We start from the raw sequence: 20,791 nt of genomic DNA, 5'->3' as shown, positions 1-20,791 counted from the left end.
AGAAAGACTTGACTATTCACAGGCTGCTGCCACAAAGCTGGCGTATTTCAGAGTTTGGCGTTAAACACACAACCCTAGGAGAAAGACTTGACTATTCACAGGCTGCTGGCGTATTGCGGAGTTTGGCGTTAAACACACAACCCTAGGAGAAAGACTTGACTATTCACAGGCTGCTGGTGTATTGCGGAGTTTGGCGTTAAACACACAACCCTAGGTGAAAGACTTGACTATTCACAGGCTGCTGGCGTATTGCGGAGTTTGGCGTTAAACACACAACCCTAGGAGAAAGACTTGACTATTCACAGGCTGCTGGCGTATTGCGGAGTTTGGCGTTAAACACACAACCCTAGGTGAAAGACTTGACTATTCACAGGCTGCTGGCGTATTGCGGAGTTTGGCGTTAAACACACAACCCTAGGTGAAAGACTTGACTATTCACAGGCTGCTGGCGTATTGTGGAGTTTGGCGTTAAACACACAAACCTAGGTGAAAGACTTGACTATTCACAGGCTGCTGGCGTATTGCGGAGTTTGGCGTTAAACACACAACCCTAGGAGAAAGACTTGACTATTCACAGGCTGCTGCCACAAAGCTGGCGTATTGCGGAGTTTGGCGTTAAACACACAACCCTAGGTGAAAGACTTGACTATTCACAGGCTGCTGGCGTATTGTGGAGTTTGGCGTTAAACACACAAACCTAGGTGAAAGACTTGACTATTCACAGGCTGCTGGCGTATTGCGGAGTTTGGCGTTAAACACACAACCCTAGGAGAAAGACTTGACTATTCACAGGCTGCTGCCACAAAGCTGGCGTATTGCGGAGTTTGGCGTTAAACACACAACTCTAGGAGAAAGACTTGACTATTCACAGGCTGCTGGCGTATTGCGGAGTTTGGCGTTAAACACACAACCCTTGGAGATGGTCAGCTGGTCACCATTCAGGTTCTTAATAGCCTGCTGTTGCCATAGTAACCTTTTCAATCACTGCAGAGAACCATGAATTCTTAAAGACCTGACCTATGTGTAAGTTTCAATATAGAATGAATACATCAACAACTACCCAAAAAATCATTTAGAAGATTTTAATACCATTTACATTAACACGTATGTACGTCAATTCATTACCATCTTTATCCTTGAACAATGGACCCAACCCCCCACGCTCAAGATCTTTCAGCAGAGCAAATACGAGAAACTTCAATAGTGCTCATCATATCATCAAATTGTATGTGAAAACCATCAGTGCATCCCATCAGTGAAAACCATCAGTGTATTCAAAGATGAAAGTTTGCTTAAAATTATGAAATGACGAAAGGTATATTATCAAACACCTCTTTCTACATATATCATATGTATAGGGGGCACTTAGTGTCTGAATTGCGTCATTTGGGCCTATGATTGTAGGTTCATATCCTGGTTATGTTTCTAGGTTTGTCAGCACCAAAGTTGTAAACCTCAAAAGAGTTGTTAAACCAAAACTCACTTACTCTCTCTTCACATACATGTTTGATAGAGAAAAGACACATCATAACTCGGGTTTTACGACGAGCATTAGTTATACGCCCTTAGTTATAAATAAAATTTCTACCACAGATACTGAACAAAATGAGTTGGGGATCTTGAATATTTTTGGGTATATCTTTTGTAGTGAAGATTGAGCACACAAGTTCATAAAAATATCCCTAAAAACATTTATGATCCTAACTCTTTTGGTTCAGTGTCTATAATCCCTGTCTCGTCCGAGCATTACTTGAGCGGATGTTCTGACTTGGAATGTCTTCGCAGCGAGGCAGCGTAAGGGAAGGACTGGCCACACTCGACACACAAGAACCTACTCCTGCCACCAGCTAGGGTTGTTTCAGGAACCACATCTGACTTCGATGTCTTGAATGAAAGCTCTCGAGTGTTCCCACAGTTTGATTTCGGCTCTTGTGGTGTTACCTCCCCTTGAACAGACCGATGTCTCTTGGACTTTCTCTTTTGTTCTGGTGTGACTTCCATTTCAGCAGACTCAAGTTTCTCGCAAATCAGCGTCTGGTCTGGTGGAAACTCCTCTATCACTTCATCTTCAACATCGTCCTCTAGGAATGGACTTTCACGTCTCAGATCTCGCCAACTTATTTTGGCAGAAGTTGGCAGCTCTGAATCAGGATGATCTGTTTTAAAATGCCGCCTCATGGCCGAAATGGTCTTGAATGTTTGGTCACACGCTGAACACTGGGTTCGTTTAAGATGTTCAGAATGTTCTCCTTTGTGCTGCAAAAACCTGGCTTTCCCAATAATCACTTTCAAACACACCTGACACTGGTACTTCTTGATTGGTTTGGAAGCAGACGCAAACACCGGTGGACTCAGGTGTGTTTTGGAATGCCTTTCTAAACTAAACTTGGACGAAAAAATCTGATGGCATTCTGGGCACTCAATTGGTGCAGACGTCCTCCGGCAGTTGCTGACGTGATGGCGGTGGTCCTGGAAGTTCACGAACACAGCCTTACATTTCTGACACTTAAACTGCTGGCACACTCGGGTCACATGGTTGTTCAGACCAGTTTTGGAAGGGAAAGACTTGAAACACTTTTCACATTTGTACTTCCTGTAGGGATTCTGGCCAAGATGGTCGAGCTCGTGCAGCTTATGGCCGCTCCGGGAAGTGAACTCTCGGCCACAGAACTGACACTTGAACCTCACGCCCTGGTGGACCACCTGGACATGCTCCTGCTGCCGAGCCTCGCTGGTGAACAGGCTGGTACAGCGGTCACACTTGTAGTAACGGAAAGATATGTTCATGTGTTCAAACACTTCAGTTCCTGGCTTCGGAGTTGCAGTTTCTGTGCCATTTCCAAACATGAGAACTGGTCTGGCTGGGTCTGAAGTGATGACGGGTTCTGCATCTCCAGGTTCTTTGTACTCACCGGGATGATGAACAACAGAACCATCAGGTCGGAGGACTGGCTTCACATCTTCAGTACATCCTGGCCCACCATAGTGGGTCATCTCGGCGTCATCCATGCCATCATAGTTGGGCATCTTGGCATCATCCATAGCACCAAAGCCACGTCCTGATGCTGCCGATGTCCCTCTGCGATCCACGGCTGTTCCATCGGGAAGCAGGATGGGTTTGACATCCTCTGCCCCACTATCACATGCCATGCCATGTGCATCCTCATCCATTCTGCCCTTATGCCTGGTAATCTCTGCAACATCATTGGATACTGTTTGTTCAAATTCATCTTTGCTCATGGTCACTGCTTCCAGAAACGTTTCTTGTTGCTCAAGAGTGTTTTGACCTATTCCTATTTTATCATTGTCATCCTCTTCCTGTTCACACAAGTTGTCCTCGTCCTTGTTCGGTAAAACCACCCATTCTTGGTCCTCGTCATCGCTCCAGGACACGCTGACCACGTGAGGCTGACTGTCTCTTGCTGCATCTTCTTCAGAATCTACTTCATGAAAGGGTGTCTCATCCACACCCTCAAAAGTTCTCTCATCCATGACCTCAAATGTCGTCTCATCCATGCCCTCATCCACACCCTCTGTTCTTTCATCGATACCATCAAATGTTCTCTGATCCACACCCTCTGTTCTTTCATCGATACCATCAAATGTTCTCTGATCCACACCCTCCGTTCTTTCATCGATACCATCAAATGTTCTCTGATCCACATCCTCTGTTCTTTCATCGATACCATCAAATGTTCTCTGATCCACACCCTCTGTTCTTTCATCGATACCATCAAATGTTCTCTGATCCACACCCTCCGTTCTTTCATCGATACCATCAAATGTTCTCTGATCCACATCCTCAACTGATGTCTCTTCATCAACATCTTTGGCACAAGGATTGGAGTCCGCATCTTTTACCGTGTCAAACTGTGCCTCACATTCCCAATGGTTCGGGTTCACACAATCTTTTGTGTTGTCAGTTTCTATTTTGACATCAGCCAATATGCTATACTCCCCATCTGATGTCCGAACTATTTCATCTTTATGTGGACGGCATGTCACAGTTTGTATTTTTGGAACACTTCTCCATTTCCGGCTGACGGCAGGATGTTTGGCTTCGAGCTCCAAGCCCCCACTCCCTTCATCTCCCTGGTCCCGCAGCGATCTCTCATCCAGAGGCTGATAGACATTCAGTCTTCTCAGAACCACAACAAAGGAGTTACAAAAGTTCATGACCGTTGTCATACGAAAAAATTTCCCCAGTTGAAGTATTTCATGGACAGAATACTCGTTGATGAACAAACTTCCTTCATACAGGTAGGAGAGGAAGTTGGTGATGGCATCATCGCTGACCCGGAAGGGCACGGTTATGGTCAGCATAGGCGTCTGTCTCGTGACAGGGCAGGTGGACAGACAGAACGGTCGTGCGATGTTGAACACCAGTTGGTGAACCTGAAACAGATGTGAGTGAGTGAGTGAGTGAGTGAGTGAGTGAGGTTTTACCCCGCTTTTAGCAATATTCTAGCAATATCACGGCTGTGTACCCATGTGGGAAATCAAACCCGGGCCTTCGGCGTGACGAGCGAAAGCTTTAACAGCTAGGCTACCTGACCGGCCCTTGAGATTTAATGGCTCCAGAACGCTTGCTACAAATGCTAGATAAACATTCACCAGAACACGATGCCCCATTACAAGAAGGCACAGAAAAACTCACCAGAACATGATGTCCGTTGATGAGTAGGCACAGAGTAATGGACAACACTCACCAGAACACGATGCCTGTTGATGAGAAGGCACAGAGCAATGGACAACACTCACCAGAACATGATGCCTGTTGATGAGACACAGAGCAATGGACAACACTCACTAGAACACGATGCCCATTGACAGGAAGGCACAGAGCAATGGACAACACTCACCAGAACATGATGCCCTTTGACGAGAAGGCACAGAAACACTCACCAGAACACGATGCCCGTTGACGAGAAGGCACAGAAACACTCACCAGAACACGATGCCCGTTGACAAGAAGGCACAGAAACACTCACCAGAACACGATGCCCGTTGACGAGAAGGGACAGAGCAATGGACAACACTCACTAGAACACGATGCCCATTGACAGGAAGGCACAGAGCAATGGACAACATTCACCAGAACATGATGCCCGTTGACGAGAAGGCACAGAAACACTCACCAGAACACGATGCCCGTTGACAAGAAGGCACAGAAACACTCACCAGAACACGATGCCCGTTGACGAGAAGGCACAGAAACACTCACCAGAACACGATGCCCGTTGACAAGAAGGCACAGAAACACTCACCAGAACACGATGCCCGTTGACGAGAAGGCACAGAAACACTCACCAGAACACGATGCCCGTTGACAAGAAGGCACAGAAACACTCACCAAAACACGATGCCCGTTGACGAGAAGGCACAGAAACACTCACCAAAACACGATGCCCGTTGACAAGAAGGCACAGAAACACTCACCAAAACACGATGCCCGTTGACAAGAAGGCACAGAAACACTCACCAGAACACGATGCCCGTTGACGAGAAGGGACAGAGCAATGGACAACACTCACTAGAACACGATGCCCATTGACAGGAAGGCACAGAGCAATGGACAACATTCACCAGAACATGATGCCCGTTGACGAGAAGGCACAGAAACACTCACCAAAACACGATGCCCGTTGACGAGAAGGCACAGAAACACTCACCAGAACACGATGCCCGTTGACGAGAAGGCACAGAAACACTCACCAGAACACGATGCCCGTTGACGAGAAGGCACAGAAACACTCACCAGAACACGATGCCCGTTGACGAGAAGGCACAGAAACACTCACCAGAACACGATGCCCGTTGACGAGAAGGCACAGAAACACTCACCAGAACACGATGCCCGTTGACGAGAAGGCACAGAAACACTCACCAGAACACGATGCCCGTTGACGAGAAGGCACAGAAACACTCACCAGAACACGATGCCCGTTGACGAGAAGGCACAGAAACACTCACCAGAACACGATGCCCGTTGACGAGAAGGCACAGGTCACAGAACTGTCGGGTTCTCCAGAAGTGTGACACCTGGGACAGGAAGTGTTCCTGAAATCCGTTCTTCTCAACCTTCTTCTGGATTCGTCTGAAACATTCAAAACATCATCAGGGCCCACTTGCACAAAGCGATCTTAGCGCTACAACTATTGTAAGCCTATGTTAAAGTATGGGAGTTACGATCACCTTAGCGCTAAGATCGCTTTGTGCAAGTGGGCCCAGGTCAGTTAGGAATGGATTGAGGACAGAACAAGGAGACCCTGGATGATGAGTGAGTCGGGTTAAACACCACTTGCAACAGCAATACATGATGTGTTAGCTTGATGTGGTCCAAAGTGATGCAGGTCTTAGACATTTACCACTTTGGAATGTGCTGACAAAACTGAGAAACATTACAAGGACAAGCCAGGATTTGAACCGAACATTATTGTTTTGTGGCCCGCCTAAGGGAGGCAACTTTGAACTACTGGGCCAACCAAGCCCCAAGTCTGTCATACAGGCCCTGAAACAAATATATCCAATACAGCCCATGCAAGTCTATAATATTTGGCAAGTCTAGATTTCTGCAGTTTCTGAAAATGAAGAGTCTCTGGGATCCTTTTTTATTATATTTTTATTAAGATAATTTAATGGTTTGTTTCTGAAAGATGTTCATTTCAGAGACTAGATGTTAGTCTACGGAGCCCACTCTGGAAGGTGAAGCTTGGAAAGAATAACAATGGTTTTGTAACTATATCATACAATTGGTAGGTGCCCACTACGGTGTCTATTGATCAATCAGGGTAGCCTCTTGTCTACACGGCAATTCAATTCCCATAACTCTGTGTAGAAATTCAGTTTGGTCTGTTTTTTACATTTTTCCCCTTTTTGTTATCGAAAAAGTATTATCTTACATGAGGAAAGACTATTCTGGTGAATATACTACACAAACAAATTATAGGAACACCCAAATATTCTGTTATAAATAGGAACATTTAATGACATGTGATCGTATCATTACAATTGTGCATTAGCAGATTATCAAGCTTCAAAACAAAAACATTTACAGTTAGCTGTCATTGAAAAGCACACACGCACAAGTCGAATAAGAAAGTGGGGGTCAAAAATGGAAATCACAATGTCAATAGCGAGTGTGTCCTCCACGTTGATTGATGCATTCGGTGCATCTTCGCCTCATGGATCTTGCAAGGGTGTGAAGGGTAGCCTGTGGAATTGCCTGCCATTCCATTTGGAGCCACTGAACCAGAACCTGAAGAGCTGGTGCGACTCCATGATTGTCCCTGACACGTCGTCCCAGAACATCCCAAAGATGCTCAATTGATGCCAAATCCAGTGAATATGCTGGCCACTGCATCACAGTCACATTGTTCTGTTGCTGGAAGCCTCTAACGACTCTAGCCCGATTTGGTCTGGCATTGTCATCTTGCAGGATTGCTCCTGGACTAATGTTTTTCAACTGTGGTAGGACAAGAGGGCGCAAAATCTCGTCACGATACCTCACTCCATTCAAATTGCCTTGAACGAGATAGAGAGGTGTTCGGTGATGCAAACTGAAGCCTCCCCATACCATCACAGAGCCACCGCCAAACCTGTTTCTTTCTCGTACAGTGGCATCATCATAACGTTCTCCAGGACGTCTCATAACCCTTACCCTTCCATCACTATGCTCAAGACAGAAACGGGACTCGTCAGTGAAGAGAACTCTGGACCATTGTTGATTATCCCATCTCAAAAGTGCCCTGGCCCAGGCAAGTCTTGCAGCTCGGTGATGAGGACGAAGATGAGGGAGTACAGCTGGACAACGTGACCTTTAAAACGCAGCTCTGAGGCGGTTCCTGATGGTCGATACGCTTACGTTGGTGTGTGTTGCTTGTCGGAGTTGCAGTCTCAAAGCAGTGGCTGTTGTGAACTGGTTCCGAAGGGCTTGCAGCATAACGTATCGGTCATCTGCCGATGTCTGGAACCGTTCCCTCAGTCTGTGAATGACAGACGGTGACACTTGAAGACGACGGGCAACATTCCTTATGGATGCACCATCTTGTAGCCACGCTATGGCCCTACTCCTGTCGTGAATGCTTAACGGTCTTCGCTTGGGCATGTTTAAGGAAATGTGTAACTTTACAGTTTCTGAAGCTTCTTTATAAAGAAAAGTTGCCACCAACTGCATGGGAATTCCGACTTTCACGTGCACTAGGTTGTTGTGTTTTGGCGTTTGAATCTGACATGGCGAGGGAGTCTTTCTGCACCCAAGTTTTTTCCTGTTTTAGCATTTAATCAATTTGACCAAATTCTTCAAAAAATGAAGCACTTGCAAAAATGCATGATTCAACACGTCATTTAAAGTGCCCTCAGTGCACACAAAAAGTTGCATTTACTGAAGTTCATAAATGACCAAGCCACATTAAGTTTTATACATGGCTATGAAATTTAGGGGTGTTCCCATAATTTTTGTGTGTAGCATAGTAACATACATTCATTATGTTTGTATTAATGTACTTTTGAAAAATAATTAACAGTAATCTTGACTTAGAAAGGGAAAATGTTAAAAAAAATCATGCAAAACAGAAGGGTAATTTCAATGGTTAACTGCAAACTTCATGTGTTGAATTTTGTAATAAAATTTATATCATTAGAATTGCAAATGCTTGAGGAACACTACAATGAAATCTTTTTTGATTATTTTTGCCAACTTCCATGCGAAAAAATATCAAAAGCAGGAGAAATGTGTTGGAATTGGTTGTTCAAGGGAGATAACCGAGTGCAGCTTGTTTACCATCAGCTGCCAAGAAGAAGAAGCGGCAATAAAATATACACCTCTAAGTCTATCGTTATTATAAACATGTTGATAAAAACAGTATCCATTGACAAAAGTGACATTGGGGTCATCTATGCATATGCAAACACAAAAGGTCAGTTAGGTAGGTACTACATTCAGTGTTCCCAAACAAACCTGGCATCGCTCTTGTCTATCAGGAACTGTGTCCGAATATTGACGATAAAGGAACTAGGGTTATTAGGATGATTGTCATCATTATTAAAATAATAGTCTAACATACAAAAAATCAGTGTCTGAAGGAGTGCAGTTGAGTATTAAATCACCCACCCTACAGGCCAGACTTAGCCCCCAGTGACTATTTCCTGTTCCGGCAAATGTGGCCTACGTGGAAGAAGTTTCGAGGATGACGAGGACATAAAGGCTGCCACAGAGGCGTGGTTAGAGGGCCAATATGTAGATTTCTATAAAAGTGGTATTAAAAGCTTGAAGGATAAACGGAATAAGTGTATTGAGGTGAATGGAGATTATATTGAAAAATGAAAGTGCAAAAGATATTCTGTGACTTGGTCTAATATTGAAGTTGCAAAACTTATTGAACGCCAGCTCATATGCCGCTGTCTGAAGACAAGTTTCAATTGTCACTTTACTGATTATATATTGTCTGTCTGACTAAAAATACTGATATTTTTACATAATATATTTATGCGTACATTCCATAAAAACTAAGATACGGTTTGTGAGATACCTTAATGCCGAGCGGGGAACAAGTAACAACAAGTACCATCTTTTAATGTCTTTTGGTGTGACTCGGCCGGGATTGAACCCCGGACCTTCCGCTCTCTGGGCGGACACTTTACCACTAGACCACGGAGGTTCTGACATATGCTAATGAGAGACAAGATAACAATCATCATCATCCACTAAGAGCTGGCCTTTTAGATTGTTGCTGGTCGTAGTCTCAGAAATCATGGCTAAGGGCATTAACTCTTGCCCCGGATATTATGTAACATTGTTTATGTGGCTATCAGAATGGTCAGTTGCAAATGTTGCGGGTGTTACATGCTGATGGTTTATGGAGGGCCATCCCTCAATTCTATGGTCTCAGAGGTCCAGATTACTTCTTGAGCAATTGAGTTTTTACTCCAAGGTTTCTATTTAAATTTGGCTATTACCGGTACATTTTTTCACTCAATGAGTGAACATCTTAAGATTTAATAAAGATGAAATAATATTTTAGATGTATATAACGGTTCTAAATATAGGCCTGTCTCGGAAAGTAAATTAGCTCGGTTGTACACATGCTGAAAACGCTTCATTGGGTATTTACGCGTGCTGTTATTATACATTTGAGTTTTTCATTTAATGCATGCGTTTCTGTGCTCAAGTTAATTGAAAGTAATTGGGTTTCAATTATTTTTAAGGGGTATTTTACGCAAATATGCTGCTTATCTGTAGCTCTGGGTCTCTGTTACTCGTCAAAACAGATTCAATTTGGCGTAAATGTCAACAAAGCTGTGAAAATTATATGAACGGACCACTGAAAATCTGTGATGACACTAGGTGTCTATGAAAAAATGTAAGTGATTGAGTTGGGTCTAACGCTGCTTTTAACAGTATTCCAGTTATATCATGGTGTGTCAGCTTAATGTGGGAGGAAAGCCTGAAGTGGTGCAGGTCTCAGACGTTTACCCCTTCGGTGAAACCCACGAGCACAGTTTGGTGCTAAGAAACCAAGGAACAAAATCATAAGTTTTTGGAGTGCCCAAGGGACGCAACTCTGCACAGCGAATCGTGGCACCTCAGACGACTGGGCCACCCGTGTCCCCCCAGGTGTCTGTGAATAAATGTAAGTGATTGCTGCCCGACATCGCACAGCCAAGCTCCTTCCATGCGACTGTAGCATAAAGTCACAAACTTGTGCTAGTGGCACACACCAGCTTGGTGCTTCTGCACAGATTCATGTCATGACGATTATTATTTTCAGACAGGACCACAAAAAATATCCCATCAACATTATCAAATAAAGACAATCGCCATTATACACACACATTAATAATTATACAAAAGAATTGCATATCAATTCTTGTCTCCTTTGGCAAGAATTGGTCTTCAGCAACCCACGCTTGTCATAAGAGGCGACTAGTGGGATCATGTTGTCACTGACATGGTTGATGCATGTCATCGTATCCCAACTGCATAGATCGATGCTCATGATGTCAATCACTGGATTGTCTGTCCTAGACATGATTAATTACAGACTGCTGTCATTTAGCTGGAATATTGTTATGTGTGGCGTTTAACAGAAAGAACGGAAGAAACAAATAAATCTTATCAACTTCAAGTAACACTGACACCGTCTTCCCATGCGTCTCGTCTTCATCCGACGCGAAGGAGTCACTGCATTTCAAGACCATACAGTGTTTGGGTTGGCTGCGTTTCCTCGGGCTGTGTGTCGGCTTGGCGGAAGACTTGCCCCTGTTCTTGTCATCGGGGCTTTCAGGAATCTTCTGTTCAGGTGATCGGCTTTCTGAAACAACATTGTGTCAGTGAATTAAATAGTTTTTGAAACCATGGTAGTAATATTTCTAAACATCAGTTGATTCCAACTACAATGGAACAAAAAGAAAAGTATCAGAAAAAGACAAAGTGAGCTGGGCTCACTAATATAATACACCTGACTTCAACACCCAACATATTCGAAGTTCAAAAGCAATATTTTCTCAGAAAGTCCACATATCAAATCAAACTTTGCATGCCACTTCTCCTATTGGTATAGAAACTGTACCCTCAATTGGAAAAGAATCCATGAAGTAGTTTTCAAGTAACAGGTCGCTCAAGTGTTAAAGTAAAAACAAATTCTAAGTTTAAAACATGAAAAAACCCTTTTTTTTTCAGAAAATACACATATCAAAATTAAACTTTGCACTGCACCTGCTCTATTACTATAGAAACTGTTCCCTAAATTTGAAAAGAATACATGAAGTAGCATTCTAGTTAAAGGTCGCACAAATGTTTCATTTAAAATATTCTAAGTAAAAAATTGAGAAAATCCAAATATTAAAATCAAACTTCGCACCGCACCTCTGCTATTGATATAGAAAGTGTTCAAGTTTCAAAAGAATCTGTTCGGTAGTTTTCAAGTAATCGGTTGCACAAAAAAAAATGTCATCGGTAGGATGGATGGAAGGATGGAGGAATTCCTTGGTATAACTTCATACCCTGCCCCAAGGGCACTTGCTATTCATGTGGATATGAGGGGTAATGCATGGTATTTGACTATTTGTTATTCCACATGGGGCCTAATGAAAGGTGGCAGATTGTCCCTTTGTCCGTCCATGGCAGCCATATTGAAAAAGGCATACGGTATTCGACGTAATAAGCGCCCAGGGCGCTCTCAAAATTAGAAATAGAGGGCTCTTATTAGAATATTATTTTGGTGAAAAAAACAGAGTTGAAAGATAAATTTCGTGGTTTATGCTGACAGCCTGAAATGTATATGTACGACAGATATTTTTTTCTAGAATTTAATTGCCCATAATTAAGGGTGCATTTAACACACGAGTGCATATTGTACGCGAATAAATAAGTCTTGTGAAAATTGATCAATCGGAAGGGGTGCTAATTGGGATTCCAATATATTAGCAAATACCGCCGTGGGCGCTTATTAGAACAGGGCGCTTATTACGTCGAATACAGTATTTGGATATTGTTCAGCCATTTCTGCATGTATTTTTATGAAATCTGACCTCGAACGACTGTGTGATTTTCAGAATAATATACAATATGTTTTCTGGGCAAATTGACATATTGTTTTTCCAGCTTGTATGTTTGACTTTCAAGGACTGTTTTTCTATATTTAGAAACCCATCAATGGCTGTCAATCATCCATCTTATTGTTTTTGAATTGTACTGAACTTTGGTGTAGGCGTAGTTTATTCCTTGTGAGGTGAGGTGAGGTGAAATTGGGTTTAACGTCGCGTCCAAGATTATTGCACTTATATAGCGACGTGCATGCACGTGTATGTGTGTGTGTGGCTGCTTGTACTAGTCCGGACTGATGCCGATTTATAGTGCTAGCTCACTGAGATACCATGCCGCAGTTTAACATGAATACCCCACTCAGTCACAGTATACTGACTCCGAGCCGACCAGTCCTTGTTTTAGCCCCTTAATGCCGAGCGCCAGACAGGGTAACAACAAGTACAATCTTTTAACGTCTTTTTGTATGACGCGGCCGGGGATCGAACCCCGGACCTTCCGCTCTCCGGGCGGACGCTCTACCACTAGACCACGGAGGCGGTCTTATTCCTTGTGAAGTGAGGTCAGGGGAAATTAAGTTTAACGTCATGTCCCAGATTATTGCACATATATAGCGACGTGCATGCACGTGCACACGTGTGTGTCTGGCTGCTTGTACTACCCGGGAGGATCCAGGTTAGAATAGGTCTTCAGCAACCCATGCTTGCTGTAAAAGGCGACTATGCTTGTCATAAGAGGCGACTTACGGGATCGGGTGGTCAGGCTCGCTGACTTGGTTGATGCATGTCATCGTATCCCAATTGAGTGGATCGATGCTCATGATGTCAATCACTGAATTGTCTGGTCCAGGCTTGATTATTTACAGACCTCCGTCATATAGCTGGTATATTGCTGAGTGTGGCGTTAAACAACAACAAACGAACAAACAAAAGCTTGTACTTGTCAGGACTGATGCCGATTTTTAGTGCTAGCTCACTGAGATACCATGCCGCAGTTTAACATGAATACCCCACTCAGACACAGTATACTGACTCCGAGCCGACGGAGCCGACCAGTCCTTGTTTTAGCCCCTTTATGCCGAGCTCCAGACAGGGTAACAACAAGTACCCTCTTTCAACGTCTTTTGGTATGACGCGGTCAGGCATCGAACACTGGACCTTCTGCTCTCAAGGCGGACCCTCTACCACTAGACCATGCAGGCGGTCTCCTTGTTAAGTGTTAAATGAGTGTTCCTTGAAGGTTGTGTACTAAATACACATACTAATATAAACATGATAAATGCAACATGTATAGATAGAATATATACACATAATATACATGTATATATAAAACATATATATGACGTCACAGGCTGAGTGTACGAGAAGTGATGTAATTCATTAGACATGCATTTATCATATACTGGTACATGGCAGTACAAGCTGATTTAACTTGGAATGTTAAACAAATTGCAGCGCCATGTGGCATTCTTTATTGTCAACGTCTTGTAGCAGTTTAGTGGCCTTTTTGTGCACAGAGAATTTTTAGTGCACATAGTTTTTTCTTTACACATGACGTCTTTTGTTTGCGAGTTGCCCCATTTTTATTTTTTTTTATTTTGGGTCCATTATTAGTATGTAAATAATGACCTTTATTTGTAACATTTATTCTGTAATATTTGACAGTTATTGCTCACTTGTGTCTTTTATTTCAACTTTGTATTTTTGGACTGAATGGCTGCCAATATAAGTGCATCTCCTGGTTCAATTTAACAAGGTATTCTCGCCAGGGGTTAGGTTATCATAAACATGCCTGCCAGAAGTCGAACAGGTCCAGCTGAAATGTTTCCAGAATTGTGTGCAGAATTATCAAAATGTCGGTGCAGAATTTACAAAAATTGACTGCAGAATTTTTATTTTTTGGCTGCGGAATACATTGAAGACAAAGTTATTTGACAACCCGATCTATCAGCATGATCAGGACATGTTCTAATCCCAAATCCCTGGTTACAGGATCAGCCTACATTCATATTGAATTGTCCGCTTGGTGGTGAGGATACATTTATAACATAACCTGAATCAGAGACCATATACCGATATCGGTATATGGTCTCTGCCTGAATGTAGGACTGAGCAAGAGTGAATGTTGTTTTATGCAATTGTTAGCAATGTAATCCAACAGGTCACACATAACAGCCAACAGGCCCCAATTAAGTTGGTTGTGAGGACAAGTAGTGGGATCCCAAATGGTGCATCCCATGAATATTTCCTGGCATACTGCATTGCAGCATCCGGAACACGGATAAAGAGGGCTCACCCGGCCAGCAGTATCAGTGATGACAACATTCTAATCATGTTATTAGGAAATATAACCATATGCCTTAATTTTTGTTTACTTTTTACTCTTAAGATTTAAAAACTTTGATATTCTTGAAGTCTGCTAACAATAATAATTAAGTAGACATGGTAGGTTATACAAAGTGTCTGTCAGCACTCTGACAAAATTATCATATTTAGGAGCTAATGCTGTTGGTATGTCAATAACATCATAAAACGAATAGTACTGGATCACAGCTAGGCATGTACAGATATTGTGAAAATCCTGTGACTAGCCTACATGTAAATATGTAGAGGAAAGCGAACAGCTCTCCTAGCAGACGACGGATTGCTCAACGGAAACCACGCGGACCTCATGGGAGCGTCCACGACAACACTCTCGCGCTGTCATCTTGCGAATGAACGTCGCCATTTTCAATTACAGGTGCGCGTTTGTGCCGTGACATCTACACAGAAACCAGAAGCCCCTGCCTTCAGTTACACCAACATACAGCTACACAATATATGTGCTGTGCCACCTACCCGTGTCGCCCTTCGTCAGGTTGAAAATCGACGGAACAGACTCCTGTGTCCGTATCCCATTTTCAAAATGGAGGCTGCAGACTCGCGAACTGTGTGTAATTCTCCCATGGGGGGTGCCGCTCTTCACAACGTTCGCCACCCACTTGCGGGCGAGTTTAGGGGTCCTCCACGGGAAACGGTGCAGGGAAGGGCGTTCTTCGATCGGACCTGAGTTAGGTTTGAAGGAACAGTTTTCTACTATGCACTGGGACGCCATGGAATCACAAACTGGGCGTGCAACAAAGTCCAACAGATGATTGGTAGATTTTCTAAGGGGCGCAACTCGTGACGAAACTGTGTCATTACATATATTGTTTGAACTTAACAACGTTGTTATTATCACATATCCGGTCACTGGCGGTCAGGTTACATTTCTACATTTGGACACAGTGCATTTTGCATTTACTTAATTTTGCGCGGGCGCGTGGTGTGTGTGTGTGTGTGTGTGTGTGTGTGTGTGACTGACTGTGTGGAATGCCGCACTGACAGACAGGTATAAAATTTAAACTTGGACATTCTATGTTTAATCAGCGGACTATTAATCACATAAATTAAATGAAATAGCTATTTTTAATCATTCGTATTCAATATATATATATTTATTAAATCAACTAAAATAATGAATGAGATACATACATAAACCACCTATAAAATGTTTAAATTTATAAGTTTTAAGCTTGTTTGTTTTGTTTTTAATTTCAGAGCAAAATATTAATCTGAAATGGACCTAATCAACTCTAATTAACTGTCATGCTCATACACATACATACATACAGACAAACATACAGACATACATACATACAGACAGACATACATACATACAGACAGACATAAATACATACAGACAGACAGACAGACAGACAGACATGCATGCATGCATGCATGCATACATACATACTACATACATACATACATACATACATACATACATACATACATACATATCGCGTATAAATCAGTGTGACTCAGCCATCTATGGCACAGCAATTCGCTCTGCACAGTTGCACCCCTTTGAGTTCTCAGGATCCGATGATCGTTTGTTCAAATCTCAGATTTGCCCTGAATTTGATCCTTCGGTTGTCGGAGCCATGCCAGTCTCGGGGGTTGCACCAAAGTGGTTAATTTTAGGACATGCATCTCTCTGGGCTTACATTCAACACTGCGCTTACAAGCCGTGACACAGTTGAAAAAATCTTTTAGCGGCGTAAAACATGGTTGACCTTGTTTTATTATAGAAACGGCCTCCGTCCGTCCGTCACGTTTCGTTTCCGGAGCATAACTCAGAAACCGTTCAATATTTTTTCATGAAACTTTGCAGGTCTGCGAGGTACATGCTGAACTGGTGCCTTTTGCTATTTAGAAATTTTAGAAATTTTTATTTTTTACGTTTCCATGGAAGCAAGATGGACTTAGGTTCTGTGAGGGTAGGTTTCGTTTCCGGAGCATAACTCATAAACCGTTCAATATATTTTCATGAAACATTGCAGGTCTGTCAGGTACATGCTGAACTGGTGCCTTTTGCTATTTAGAAAGTTTAGAAATTTTTATTTTGTACGTTTCCATGGCAACAAGATGGACTTAGGTTCCAAACTCTTTTTTTTAAAGTTCCACCTCGGTTAAAAAAGGTTAGGGTTTGTTTAGATTTAATTATGTCATAAATTCCGCAACAGGGGCGGAGGATATAGCCACGTAAGTGGCAAACACTTGTTCGTTTTGATTGGATAACCGTGACCTTTGTCACGCCGGGACTACTTTTTTCATTCATAAAAAATCGCGAGACGTCATTCATTTTGCAACTACAAGGCAGAACTGAAGGAATTAATGAGAACGAGAGATATTTACAAACACTTTATTAAACCAAACAAAGTAGTCACACGCATCAAATTCGGTTTGCATTATATATAAGTTTTGCATAGAGCTCCTAAAGACTTTATATAATCGAGCTATATCCATTTACTATGTACGACTACCGATGTAGAGAGCGTGGGTCCCCATGAGCGTGACGCACCCGACCACTTTCACAACTTTCAATTTGATTTAACGTAAAAGGATATGCGTGGTGAAATGAAGTCTGTTTAAACTATCTAGACTTACTTGGGATGATCCGGTTGTGCCATCAGTGTCCCCTTCGAAGCGTATTTTGTGGCGCTGTTTCGGGAGGTGTTGATTATGAATGAACGTACACGACTGCACGACCAGATCACGAAAAGTGAACAGTTCTGATACAAATCATTCGTAAACTCCGTGGAAGTGTGCCTGACTTCTGATTTTGTGGCCCCAAACATCCTAAACGTGAACAATAACATTCCCAATCTCTAGCGTAAAAGGGGCGGTCGGGTAGCCTAGTGATTAAAGCGTTCGCTCGTCACACCGAAGACCCGGGTTCGATTCCCGACATGGGTACAATGTTGAAGCCTATTTCTGGTGTCCCCCGCCGTGATATTGCTGGAATATTGCTAAAAACGGCGTAAAACCATACTCACTCACTCTAGCGTAAAACGCTGTGAGTAGATCATGGTTGTCTTTTCTTATTCCGACTGTGACCTTGCCCTTCGATCGTTCGAAGCTGTCACTGACATGCAAGCAGACTTGAGTTTGTTGATTTTCACTTCTTCAGTATATAGGGTGGTACAGTTAACATGAATCTCTTTAGCGAACACTCTGATTTCCCTCTTCCAAAATGGTACGAACATGATATAAATTCAGCTGATAGATCAAGGAAACCGAACCATTTTGATTGCACAGACGGGACACCGGCAGTGCGAGTGACCGACTGTTAGTCCGATTATTTAAAGCGCGGCGCTAATGTGACTTTTCAAATTTTCTTACAGGCGTCCTTCGTACTAACAACATGGCGCTTCAATTACCATAAGTTGAAAAATGTCTTCCAAAAGGATCTTGAGCGTCGGTGCTGTTTTGTTTGCAAACACAACTGCAGGCACATGTTGTTAATGCATATGCATAGAAATGTCAACAATGCCCATATTTGGGCATATATCAATATTCATGCGCAACCAAATTTTGCAACCCGTTTCAGTTTGGTCTGTCAACGAACGAAAGTTGTTATGTATTTAAACTTAAATATATATTTAACGTGGGTAATAAATAAAATACCACACTCATTCTCGTTAGATACCGTTTTTACGAAACTCGTGAACTTGCTATGGTATCTGACGAGAATGAGTGTAGGACAAGTAGTGGGATCCCAAATGGTGCATCCCATGAATATTTCCTGGCATACTGCATTGCAGCATCCGGAACACGGATAAAGAGGGCTCACCCGGCCAGCAGTATCAGTGATGACAACATTCTAATCATGTTATTAGGAAATATAACCATATGCCTTAATTTTTGTTTACTTTTTACTCTTAAGATTTAAAAACTTTGATATTCTTGAAGTCTGCTAACAATAATAATTAAGTAGACATGGTAGGTTATACAAAGTGTCTGTCAGCACTCTGACAAAATTATCATATTTAGGAGCTAATGCTGTTGGTATGTCAATAACATCATAAAACGAATAGTACTGGATCACAGCTAGGCATGTACAGATATTGTGAAAATCCTGTGACTAGCCTACATGTAAATATGTAGAGGAAAGCGAACAGCTCTCCTAGCAGACGACGGATTGCTCAACGGAAACCACGCGGACCTCATGGGAGTGTCCACGACAACACTCTCGCGCTGTCATCTTGCGAATGAACGTCGCCATTTTCAATTACAGGTGCGCGTTTGTGCCGTGACATCTACACAGAAACCAGAAGCCCCTGCCTTCAGTTACACCAACATACAGCTACACAATATATGTGCTGTGCCACCTACCCGTGTCGCCCTTCGTCAGGTTGAAAATCGACGGAACAGACTCCTGTGTCCGTATCCCATTTTCAAAATGGAGGCTGCAGACTCGCGAACTGTGTGTAATTCTCCCATGGGGGGTGCCGCTCTTCACAACGTTCGCCACCCACTTGCGGGCGAGTTTAGGGGTCCTCCACGGGAAACGGTGCAGGGAAGGGCGTTCTTCGATCGGACCTGAGTTAGGTTTGAAGGAACAGTTTTCTACTATGCACTGGGACGCCATGGAATCACAAACTGGGCGTGCAACAAAGTCCAACAGATGATTGGTAGATTTTCTAAGGGGCGCAACTCGTGACGAAACTGTGTCATTACATATATTGTTTGAACTTAACAACGTTGTTATTATCACATATCCGGTCACTGGCGGTCAGGTTACATTTCTACATTTGGACACAGTGCATTTTGCATTTACTTAATTTTGCGCGGGCGCGTGGTGTGTGTGTGTGTGTGTGTGTGTGTGTGACTGACTGTGTGGAATGCCGCACTGACAGACAGGTATAAAATTTAAACTTGGACATTCTATGTTTAATCAGCGGACTATTAATCACATAAATTAAATGAAATAGCTATTTTTAATCATTCGTATTCAATATATATATATTTATTAAATCAACTAAAATAATGAATGAGATACATACATAAACCACCTATAAAATGTTTAAATTTATAAGTTTTAAGCTTGTTTGTTTTGTTTTTAATTTCAGAGCAAAATATTAATCTGAAATGGACCTAATCAACTCTAATTAACTGTCATGCTCATACACATACATACATACAGACAAACATACAGACATACATACATACAGACAGACATACATACATACAGACAGACATAAATACATACAGACAGACAGACAGACAGACAGACATGCATGCATGCATGCATACATACATACATACTACATACATACATACATACATACATACATACATACATACATATCGCGTATAAATCAGTGTGACTCAGCCATCTATGGCACAGCAATTCGCTCTGCACAGTTGCACCCCTTTGAGTTCTCAGGATCCGATGATCGTTTGTTCAAATCTCAGATTTGCCCTGAATTTGATCCTTCGGTTGTCGGAGCCATGCCAGTCTCGGGGGTTGCACCAAAGTGGTTAATTTTAGGACATGCATCTCTCTGGGCTTACATTCAACACTGCGCTTACAAGCCGTGACACAGTTGAAAAAATCTTTTAGCGGCGTAAAACATGGTTGACCTTGTTTTATTATAGAAACGGCCTCCGTCCGTCCGTCACGTTTCGTTTCCGGAGCATAACTCAGAAACCGTTCAATATTTTTTCATGAAACTTTGCAGGTCTGCGAGGTACATGCTGAACTGGTGCCTTTTGCTATTTAGAAATTTTAGAAATTTTTATTTTTTACGTTTCCATGGAAGCAAGATGGACTTAGGTTCTGTGAGGGTAGGTTTCGTTTCCGGAGCATAACTCATAAACCGTTCAATATATTTTCATGAAACATTGCAGGTCTGTCAGGTACATGCTGAACTGGTGCCTT

General features: G+C 42.6%; 1 protein-coding gene across 4 annotated transcripts; it reads right to left on the bottom strand.

Moving 5' to 3' along the window:
- Positions 1-1,068: 1,068 nt before the first annotated feature.
- Positions 1,069-19,556, bottom strand: LOC124116841 (zinc finger protein 37-like). 4 transcript variants are annotated; one of them, XM_048385854.1, is made up of 5 exons: positions 15,382-15,696; positions 11,138-11,312; positions 5,974-6,097; positions 3,785-4,395; positions 1,069-3,739 (listed from the first exon to the last, which is right to left on the bottom strand). In XM_048385854.1, the coding sequence occupies exons 1-5, from the start codon at positions 15,635-15,637 to the stop codon at positions 1,747-1,749; spliced, it is 3,159 nt and encodes a 1,052-aa protein (XP_048241811.1). In that variant the 5' UTR covers positions 15,638-15,696; the 3' UTR covers positions 1,069-1,746. The 4 variants fall into 4 exon arrangements, with proteins under 4 accessions (XP_048241811.1, XP_048241810.1, XP_046334334.2 ...); XM_048385853.1 differs by lacking the exon at positions 15,382-15,696 and adding an exon at positions 19,243-19,556 and having other exon boundaries at positions 1,069-4,395; XM_046478378.2 differs by having other exon boundaries at positions 1,069-4,395; positions 15,382-15,695.
- Positions 19,557-20,791: the final 1,235 nt, after the last annotated feature.

The sequence above is a fragment of the Haliotis rufescens genome, unplaced genomic scaffold, assembly GCF_023055435.1.
Source record: "Haliotis rufescens isolate VD_foot unplaced genomic scaffold, xgHalRufe1.0.p SCAF_6, whole genome shotgun sequence".
In the NCBI taxonomy this organism is placed as follows: domain Eukaryota; kingdom Metazoa; phylum Mollusca; class Gastropoda; order Lepetellida; family Haliotidae; genus Haliotis; species Haliotis rufescens.
Note: the sequence above shows the minus strand (reverse complement) of the source record. Positions and strands in the feature narration are given on the sequence as shown.